The sequence below is a fragment of the Diadema antillarum genome, unplaced genomic scaffold (genome assembly GCF_040938485.1).
Source record: "Diadema antillarum isolate AM-2024a unplaced genomic scaffold, OU_Dant_1.0 seq00000793_RagTag, whole genome shotgun sequence".
Classification (NCBI taxonomy): Eukaryota; Metazoa; Echinodermata; class Echinoidea; order Diadematoida; family Diadematidae; genus Diadema; species Diadema antillarum.
This window is the reverse complement of record NW_027271680.1, coordinates 968,760-980,145: the sequence shown is the minus strand read 5'-3', so window position 1 is coordinate 980,145 and position 11,386 is coordinate 968,760. Positions and strand designations below refer to the sequence as shown.

Sequence of the window (11,386 nt, the reverse complement as noted above, 5' to 3'; positions counted from 1 at the left end):
CCTAATTTATATTTGACTACAAAATCAAGCAAATGACGTCAGAGTTGGAATTCTCCTGCACTGGTAACTTTAAGGAAAGAAGTTTGTATTTGCTTACAATAACATTGTATCAGTTTCATGAGTTTTTGTTAATGTTTATACGAACTATGTATAGGTTGTTGAGATGTAAAGTGATGACATCATCATATCATTTAATTTGCATATGGTTTCCATCAATTTTATTCTTTCTAGATAAGAAAAAAAAATGATAGCGATTCCCCCACTCTGTGTTTGAATAAACAAGTTTCACAAATCCTCCGTTCTGCTGTTTCCTTTGCTAGTTGGTTAGTTGTTATGTATTTCCATAGAAAAAGAAAAAAAGCAATCACGGAAACTAACTAGGCCTATGTGATAAAGTTACAAGTGATAAACATGATAAACACGACCAGATAGTTTCACCGAATAGCCATCCTAAAACTGCTGTTTGATGAATGGTCCAGTTTACATTGTAAGTAGATTAGTTTGATATGGCATATGACATAAGTGTATCTTTTTTTTTTGTATCTGTATATATAACTTATACACGATGATCTGATAACGGAAAATTATTCGTTTTATACTATGCTAACTGATTAAATTTTTAGGCTTTTGTAAAAATCTAGTTATTTTGCTTACTTTCTAACCAACACTATCAACATATTTATCAACTATCAACATATGTGAATGTTCCACTTTGACAGAGTATAACCCTATGTAAACTATCAATACCCGTTTTAAACGAACTAATCAATGTTTGTAATTTCCATTGAAGCGCCATGCGGCGCTCTCAGAAATTGATCTAACTTAAAGGGAATGTACAGTACTGGTTGAGGTAGGGATTCATGTTTTGAACATTCCTAAGTGAGATAATGAAAAGCCTCTTATGAAATATGAAAGAGCATGTAATTTTAAGAAGGATTCAACGTTTATTTGATGAAAATTGGTTTTCAAATGGCTGAGATATCCAAAAAAGTGCTAATAATAAAAGGCGACATGCCCCAACTTTATTGGTATCTCTTTGTTTCACCTTGTTTTTGGATATCTCCGCCATTTCAAAACCGATTTTCATCGAATAAACTTTTGATACCCCTTAGAACCGCATGCTCTTTGACATCTCATACAGTGGTTTCTGAATATCTCACAAAACGTTAAAAGCTAAATCTTCACCTAGACCAGAACTGTACACACCCTTTAAGTGTCTAAAGAACGAATACGTATTAAATGAAACATTTTATGTGAAAACATGTGAAAACAAGATTGCAATTAACGCTTTCATTTCTACGTGAGTAATGGTGTAATTTCTGTAGCCGAAAATATGTTATTTATGCATGGTAGACAATATCCTACCGAGAAAAGTTGATTTCTTATCTTAAAGTTTAAAGATTTTGTGATAACACTCCATTTTCAGAAACTGTAATCACTTTCAAACTCGTTTTCCAAAGAACTAATCATCACTGTTTAAAGAAAAAATATATTCTAAATGTCACATGTGCATGAGATCGATCGAGATAAATTTAAAGAGGAAATCCACCCCAAAAATAAACAAACTTAAAAAGAAACAGAAAAATATTCCCGACAAAACGATACAAAAATGACAAAAATCGGATAAGAAATAAGGAAGACGTGACATTTTGAAATTTGACATGTTTTCGGAAAACATTTTGTTGTTGTTGTTGACGAGTCTTTATGAATATTCAAATCAGCAAGTTGACGATGTCATGCCCTCACAATTTCGTATCAATTAAATATAAAACTTGCCTTAAAAGCCACCAAATATTAAAAAGAACAAATGTTAACTTTGATATATCTTGGTATGGGCACATACTTTTACTTGTATGAGCAAAATATAACAAATTTTCTGAATTACATATATCAAATAAACATGAAAAATTGTGAGGGTATGACATTGTCAAATCGCTCATTTGAATATTCATTAGGACTGGTCAAGAAATGTTCTCGGAAAAAAAAAAAATCTGTGAAATTTCAAAATGTCATGTCTTCCTTGTTTCTTATCCAATTTTTGTCATTTTTGTATCATTCTGTTGGGAATATTGTTCTCTTTTATTTGACGTTTATCTATTTTTGGAGTGGATTTTTTCTTTAATAAATATAGCATTCTAGTTAGACGCAATTTTTAAGAGTAACTTCTTTGTTTTTAGTTAAATACTGAGATGAACTTGTCAAGGTAGTATCTCTGGTGCTCCTCAAGCTTACTAGGTATCAAAATTAACTACAAATGACAAAAATGATGTTATAATTTTGCGCCATACATTTTGCATGAATCAGAGTGAACAAATTTCAATTATGCAAGTTTTGATAAAGATGAGTTTTCTTCTATTAGTCTTTATATAGTAATGGATTAATTGTTATTGTAATAATGTTATTGTTCCAACAGCTATTCAGTCTTAAAGACTTGAATAGAAGTGACATAGTGCAAAGAGTGTCATGAACAGAGCTATAATGTAAGGCTATCAGAACGGTGAGGTGACCAGGAATTAATTGATGTCTCCATCACACTGGTACTGTTCTCAGGTGAGGAGACCTACAAATGTTTTTTTTTTTCTGTCCATAAAATGCATTATACTTGAAGCAACTGCTGACAAATACAAGTTGAGAAACCCTCAGTGTACTATCTGCAGTAACCAGGCCATGATTGACGTGCAAATGAACCTATGTGATGCGGACACCAATATTTCCGCATTACATAGGTACATATATTTGACATGGCAAAAAAAAAAAAAAAAAAAAAAAACAAGAGGAGAGGTTTGTGTGTATTTTCTTGTGCTAAAATAACATTCTTTGATTATTTCACTATCAAAGTTTAGGAATAATGAACAAACATTAATTAAGTAGAGTCCTTTTTCTTTCCAAGCAACTGATAATATTCAGAAATAGAATATAGGCCCTATAAATATGTGATGCAGAGATCCAGGTCACGGTGACCTTGTCACATAGGTATTCAAATTGAGAAAAAAATATAGGGACAAAATTTTGTATTAAATCAGTCTACCCTGCTATCAAACGTTCTTTAAAAACAATTATTGTAAATTTGAAGGTGACATCAGGCAACATGCAAGTAGTAATGATTTGACACAATATCTATTCAATGATGCGGACACGAAACTTTTTAAGTTGACCAGGTTCCAAATAACGCATTCTTTAAATCTCCCTTAACTGTAAAGTCACAAATCTCCCTTACTCGACCATATTTGATGGATAACTAGTTAGTCAGTTTTGTAGAATTCAATGTTAGAAAAAAGAATTGTGACATTTCTGTGAACCCATGTGATACGGACCTGAAAACCCTAATAGTTGCTACATCCTGTTATTATGAAGTCATGAAGCTTCCGATAATCACTTTCATCTTTACAGACACTACTTTCACTCAGTCCACATTTCTCTTTGGTTTTGACAGCCTTTAAAGGTATCGTTTACCACTGAAAGTAATAGTTTAAAAAATGTTCGAGTTATCACATTATTGACGCATAGGCATATGTGTATAGGTCAGTTGTATCACAAGACATCCTATCATAAATCATAAACATTTCCCAATAAAGCCAAAAAAAAAAAAATACGGACATGCCACTATTTCTTTCTCAATAAACTATTAGTGTAGACGTTTTTATTCTGGAATTTTGTTTTTACTAAAACTATTAATAAGTGGGAATAAGTTCAATCAATCAATCAATCAAACAGTCAATCATTCAACCAATGCTGATTAACATTTTACATTGGTTGTTTTTATTCCTGACTCACATTTTAGAATCATTTTAAAGCACTAAAGCTGGGTTTTTGTGTCATCTGCAAATGGTAAATAATGTCTACACATGCATCTATAGTGCAGAGAGTCATTTAAAGGTGTATAGGATCGAACTGCGTGTGTAAACGTAAACAGCTTGTGTGTTGGCATTTTGATAGTGATAAATTCCACTTACATTTCTTTATTGCAATCATAATTTAAGCGAACTCAGGATAAACTACACGTTGAGACATATACTAACGTTACTTCTGTTACGTATAGATCCAGCTGTGTTCAATACTTTTGATGTGTTATAATTTGGCCATGGGAGTGAACATTTGTTTATCATTCCATTGGCACGCAACACACTATCACCGTGATCACGAACGCACATAAACACGCACCCATATACAAACTGATAAATTTTTCTATCACTCCGTCCCTCCCTCTCTCCGTCTCTCCCTCTTTCTCTAGACACACACACGCACACACACACACACATGTAGGCCCCTATATATATATATATATATATATATATATGTGTGTGTGTGTGTGTGTGTGGGGGGGGGGTGCGTGCGTGTTAATGTACAGTTTGTACAAACAAGACAAATAATGAGATGTACTAATTTATACACAAATATTTATATTGTACATATTATCATATGTTAGTATATCATATTATATTATGTAATATATACATGTAATATATATATATATATATACATAAATATATATATATTGATGATTGCGTTTGGAGGTGTGAGTGTGTACTCAAGTAGGACTACAACTTTGCACAGAATAGTACATGTCTTATGAAACAATGGATAATGGCAGGATCTATAAAAGTTTAGCACCTTGAAGTGTGCGGTGAAGGCGAAGAAGCAAATCGTTTCTTCGGCTCTAAGGAAATTACACGTCAGCTGTCTGTGACATAATCAATTACACAACTTCCAGATACATCAGTCCGTTTGTGACACGTCATTGTGCACGAAGCAGTGAGAGCCCGAAATGATTTTAATGATGTTATGCGTGATGTCGTACCATGCCCCGCTCAACCGTTGGCGGAGCTCCAGAGCACTACACTGCCATTATCATAGAATAGAGCGGGAAGTTCTGCGACGGATCGAGGTACGTACTGCGCAGACGACATCAGTGACAGTTGACACATAGTTGAGATATTACTCGTAAATCAACGATGATCGCTGTTTCAGACAACGTCTGTCTTGACATCTGGAGGGGCTCTCGTGTGAGAAGTTGGAAATCACCTGCAGGACTCTTCCTTCCTGAGTGAATGTTCTTGGACAATGATGTATAGTAAGGTGAAACACGTGTTTGTCCTCTTCACCGTGCCTTTCTGCTTTCTATTAATGATCATCGCATTAAGATTTGTGTCAATCAGACCCATATACAGCGGCGGTTTTATACCCCCAGCCATCAGTCAAGACTTCATAAGAGCTACGTCAGGGAAATATGGGGTCAATACCAGTCAGTACTGTCGGGATAATGAACTCGATCATGGATGTTATTGCGTTCATTTCAAAGATTCAACCCAAGCCATAGAGTTCAGGCGAATCAGCAAAGCAGTCTTTGAGAAGAGGAACTGCGAACGGCGTCCACCGGCTGTCATCATTCCTGGGTCGATGAAGAGCGGCACGAGTGCGCTGAAATATTACCTCAGTCTTCATCCAGAGCTTGTGTTTCCGAAAGACGAGCTCCACATCCTGAACAGGCTGAAGAATCCTCTCGAGGGATACGAGGAATTGATGCCCTACACCACATCCCAGCAACTGCCTGCCGAGAAGACTGCAGGATATCTTATCACCGTAGGGTATGGGAAGAAGTTGAAAGCGGTCCTACCCAAGACTAAACTGATTATCATCCTTCGAGACCCAATCAAACGCGCTATGTCAAACTACGTGCATATTATGTACAAAAACAGCACAACTCCAGGTGGGACCCGCGAGATTATCCAAGCCGATAGATCATCCTACAAAATTCTACCCACATTCGAGGAATCGGTGCTCAACCCGGACGGAAGCGTACGCGAGGAGAACCGATTGATATTCTCGGGACTCTACGCCAAGTTCATACGCCAGTGGATGGAACTTTTTCCAGCTCACCAATTCCTGGTTCTAGACGGTGAGGCGTTTGTTATAGATCCAGTTCCCGCACTACAGAAGGTTGAAGAATTTTTAGGCATCCAACCTTACTTTTCGTCGGAAAACTTTTACTTTAACGACACTAAAGGGTTTACGTGCTTGTTGAGTCCGTTCAACTTATGCATGGGGAAATCGAAAGGGAGGGAGCATCCAGATATAGATGAATCCGTCAGGAATACATTAAAGGAATATTACAAACCCTACAACAAGGATTTAGCAAATTTATTAAAAACATTGAATACAGAAATGTCGTGGATATCCAATTGAGGCAAATGAGATATGTTAGATCCTATTTTTGGTACCACTTGTTAATCTCTTTCCAGGTCATAAAAGTAACCTTAATGAAATCCACCGAAGTTAAGACAGAGCAGTACATTACAGACATTTTGTTTATTTGGTTGGTTCATTTTATCATTATTAGCATTTTTTTCCATCGGCCGTACCATGACGTTACTGATCATAGGTACACAATTATTTCAAACTTGCTAGTATTTGTTCATGGCTTAACAGTTCTTGATCGTTCATTAAAGTGGTGACATATAGTTTTGGCTGAGATGGAGCTTCAGGTTTCCAACTTTTTGTGGGATAATGAGAAAACTCTTTACAAACCTCTTTAGAAACCTCTTTACAGTAAATACCAAAGAGCATGTAATTCCAATAGAAATTCAAAGTTTATTTGATGAAAATTAGTTTTGAAATGACTGAGATATACAAAAAGAAAGAGGTTCTAATGAAACGACCCCTTTGTCTTTTGATATCTCAGCCATTTCAAAACCGATTTTCATCAGATCAACTTTCATGCTTTCATGCTTCATATTAAAAGTGGTTTCTAATTATCTCGCACGAAGTTAAAACTCGAATCTACATCTCAACCAAAACTGTACCATACTTTTAAAGTATTGAAGTACTTTCCAGTTTTATTTGAGCCTCTTGAGAACATTTCGTATAACAAAAAGTAATTAGCCATAAACGGTACGACATGAATTGCCCTATTAAAAAATAATATTTGCAATTGCCGCATCAATCTATTACCACAGTACAAAGACGGTTTACGACCGAAAAAGATGACAAAATAATAAGCCTTAGATTTCTGTTGTGTCAAGAAAAATAAGATTCAGGATATGCTTCAAGAAGTTCGTTTAGATCAGGAGATTGCAAAAGCGGAAATAAAGTTCTAAGAACTCTGGGGTACGGAATCATCGGGACATCCTAACTCTAACTTGAAGTTAATTGATAAAATGCAAGCAGATCTTTATTTGTTCCTCTCGCGTTTCCTTGTAAAATAAAAAAAAAATCCCATCAATGGTTTGCATTCGTTCAAACGGAAAATCAGGAAAAAAATTCTTCTCTAGCTCCACTCTTATTTTGCTTTGGTACAACACTGAGACAAGAGAGTGAAAACTCTTCGCGAATTTCAGACATTGAAAGTGAAAACACTCTCTTGATTTTTTTTTAATAGTTAGTTGATATTTTTACATCCTTTCTAAACGGGTATTGGCACTGTGAATGGTTATTCCTACAAATGGAGTTTATTTCACGTTTCAGAGTGTCCAAGTGTTTAATGTAGACACGTTTCTTGCAATATATTGTTGTTAAAATCTAATGCTTTTTGTTTGTTTTTTTGTGTTCATCAGCTTTTGGTGAAGCGATATGAAATCAATAAACTAATCTTATATGCACTCTGATATATATAATGTTACTACTCACTGAATATGTTTAGCAATCCTTATTGTATTTCAAGAACATGTGAAGAGTTTGTTCGCAAAAACCGATAAGTCCATTTTTGAAGATTTTGAAGTACGGTCTTTGTCATATAGTATACAAATATTGACTGCTCATGAGGATGATGGTGGAAATTATCATTCCCGAGGTGCTTTTCATACCGACCCTTCTATCACCCCGAGGCGTTAGCCGAGGGGTGATGGAAGGGTCGGTATGAAAAGCACCGAGGGACTGATAATTTCCTCCACCATCCGAATACAGAGCAGTTAATATTTGTTTTATATACCTCATCGTTTAAGACTTAACCAAGATCTAGGGCTAGACAAATGCGAAGTATATTCTAACTGTTAGGCCTAAACGTTAGCCCTAAAATCAGGCCACAGCCTGCGCTTGCTTGCATGGTTTTCGTGCATTTCGTAGACTACCCAGTACGCACGGTACATTGTACTCACTCACACGGCCTTCGGCGAGCTCCTGCATAAAATCGTGGCAGAAGATTACAGTATACATCCAGTTTCCCGTCGCTCGTGTTTTAATTTGATATTTCCAACATGCTGAGATTTGTCTCTGCTTCGGGATCGACTAAGAAATCGTAATTGCAAAGTGTACGATCTTTGATCCAGCTCACTTCAAATCACGGAGGAGCGCTCGATCACCATGCCACGTTGAAACATGCTTGCTGTGCGCTATGTGCAGTGATTTTGCATGTGTTTATACGACGCGCGTAGTGAACGTCTTTGGGTGGAGGGGTTGCGGACACCGCGCGCGAAGTCTAGCGTACTTAAATGTGCACAAAAGTCGCGGAGGGTTTACGAATTCTATCACGAGGGTTTTGCCTTTCTATCACGAGGGTTTTGCCTTTCTATCACTTACATGAAAGCCCTAAGGCAAGATAGACGGGACTACACCTTGTCACGTGATATACTTTTGACCAATCAGTGATACGAATCTCACTTATGAGGTATATAATACAAAATAATACCTTTTAAATGATATATTGCTCAATACATATAAAGGTACAATTTTGAAGTTATGATCAAAAGTAGCAAAAATTTTCTTATTATTCTCTTCATTCTTCATGACCTTTAATCGCAAATATCTCCATTTGGCAAATATGGACTTATCGGTTTTTGCGAACAAACTCTCTTCATGTATGAGCTATATAGGGGAATGAATATTTGAAACCACACTGAAGACACTGAAACCACAGATTGGAGAGTACAAACTTTGGTATGGGTGTCTTCAATGTGTACGTTTACTTTTTGATCGTAGCTGTTATGTCAGGCCTTCTTGGTTTTCATAAAACATAATGTCAATTGTGTCCTTCGCATCAAATAAGCAGTGACTGCGTTCTTAGGCGATAGTCTTTTTTCTTTGCCATTTTCCCGTTTTTTATCTATTTCATTTCAAGCTAAAACTCAGGTGCAGCTTTGTAGCTCAGTCGACCATGTTGAAACAATATGGATTACAGGAATTAATAGAGAAGCTGTATTCATTAACAAATACGTTTAAGATGATACCTGTCTGCGCCAGCATTAGCAGAAAGCAATCTGGTGTGTGCACACAAGCTACGTTTAGGTTTAACCAAGAGACGCAAAGTACAGGGAAACTGCAAAACAGATTGATGTCATGGTAGCAAAAACATCCATTCAAATGAAATCAATTGACGTTGAATTCAGTTTTATTGCCCGTATCTGAAAGTTTTCGTTCGCATGTATTCATCTACTATTCATTAGTACATAGGAATAGTGAATAGAGTTAAAACGAATGTGTGTGTGTGTGTGTGTGTGTGTGTGTTTGCGTGTGAGTATGTGTGTGTGTGTGTGTGTGTGTGTGTCAATGTTAGTGGAAGTGGGTGCAGGACCGCAGGTGGTGGATGTAGGTACTGCACGTTAAGCTTTCACAAAGGGGTCAACATACTACAGTACGTCTAGCCGAAAATGAACACATCAGAAAATACAAAAACAAACAAATAACAAAAAAAAATATATATATAATATTTTCAAACGAACCTTCGGAATTAGGAACTTTGCTTGAATCATTTTAATAAGAACAAATCTTCGGAATAACGAACTGTCCATCGTTCTTGCTATAACAAGGCTTTGTTTTTCACTTATTCGGCGTATGGGCGTATAGACACTCATGATTACCACACATGCAGCAACGGAAATTTTGGCTCCTTTTTTACTGATTTGCAGAGATTCATTCATTCATTCATTCATTCATTCATTCATTCATTCATTCATTCATTCATTCATTCATTCATTCATTTTTTGGCAAAATATAAAACAATATACAATTTCCAGGTCATTCGTTACAAAGAAACAAATACATGCCATGACACCTAAGAAGCAATTGTGTGCTTTTGGCTGGTGAGCCCTCAAACACAAAAGGTAAAATGGACCAATGCATACAGAAGATTAATCTAAATTGAAGTAACACATATGTGTACCTAATCCATCTGTTTTCAAAGACAAAGACATACCTTAGCTTAATTTGTTGGCAGACACACACATACATTCATACATACATACTTCCTAAGACAGAGAAAGAAAGGCAGAGGAGGAAAGGAAGTCTAGTCAGACATGGATACCATCAATATTCTGTCTTAGCACACCCTGTTTATATAGAACTTTAAACCTACAAAATGTAGTACTAGATTTAAGGTCACCGTCAATAGAATTCCATTCCTTGACACCTGTAAAACGTATGGATTGCAATCTAAGAGTTGAATAAGTCAAAGAATAAATCAAAGAGATTGTCACAAGAAGGGATGCTATCGTCAGACGCTCTAGTGATATAGGCAATTACACTTCGTAACTCATTTTGCGTAACGTTCCATCTAAGAAAACAACTGAGAAATTCCTTCTGGGAAACTCGAAAAAAAAAAAAGATGTACATAGGTTCAGGTCGAGACGCTCCAACGGCACGACATACTCTCTAAAAAAAATCGAGTGAAAATATTTACTCTTAAAGGAGTGAATACAAAAAAAAATATGAATGAAATGAATTATGAGTGAAATTGGAGTTAATAATGAGTGAAAATGCTCATTTTCACTCATTTTGGAGTGACCTCAAGGATCACTCGAAGATGTTGGAGTGATTTTGGAGTGAAAACGAACATTTTCACTAAAAATCAACTCCAATTTCACTCTAAATTCACTCTTTTTTGTATTCACTCCTTTAAGAGTAAATATTTTCACTCGATTTTATTAAGAGAGTAAAAGTCATGAAAACAGAGAAACCCTCAGTAGTTCTATGTAGGATTTCATATCAAACTTTACAAAGTGTCTGATTCAGAGTAGTTTTATAGGAAGTATTTTTTTTTTCCTTTGGCATAAGTCTAAATTTTCATTGTATATTTTCACCCATTTTTGTTCAGATTCAGGTGGTTGAAAATCGCATAATTGTCTAAATACATATGGATATATTTTGGTTACTTTATAAAAAAAAAATATTGCATTTCCTTTTATTTTCATTTCATAATCATTCATAGATTTTCCATCAATTTTCTTTTTTTTCATACGAGGTTGTAATTGCTTTAATTGACAGAAAATATTAGTAAATACGTAAGCCTTTAAAGTTCGCCATTCTTTTCTCGTAGCTTTCATTAAATCTGAAAATTGCTAACGATAGCCTTCATCTGACAAGTATGTATATCGGAAATGAGTGTAAAAGGAATTGGTTGACCTAATTCGCATAAGTTGCTTAACAACATATCTTTCTAACTATATTTTAACAGCTTAAT

General features: G+C 35.6%; 1 protein-coding gene across 1 annotated transcript; it reads left to right on the top strand.

The window, feature by feature from the left end:
* The first annotated feature begins 4,789 nt into the window (after positions 1–4,789).
* Positions 4,790–11,034, top strand: LOC139739313 (heparan sulfate glucosamine 3-O-sulfotransferase 5-like). Its single transcript, XM_071649928.1, has 3 exons — positions 4,790–4,814; positions 5,300–5,896; positions 11,021–11,034. The coding sequence occupies exons 1-3, from the start codon at positions 4,790–4,792 to the stop codon at positions 11,032–11,034; spliced, it is 636 nt and encodes a 211-aa protein (XP_071506029.1).
* The last annotated feature ends 352 nt before the right edge of the window (positions 11,035–11,386 follow it).

Bases quoted from the DNA above. Each gene is read 5' to 3' on its own strand.
- LOC139739313 (XM_071649928.1), top strand. From the start codon at position 4,790: ATGTCGTACCATGCCCCGCTCAACC. The intron at 4,815-5,299 runs GTTGGCGGAGCT...TTCATTTCAAAG, and splicing joins GTACCATGCCCCGCTCAACC to ATTCAACCCAAGCCATAGAG.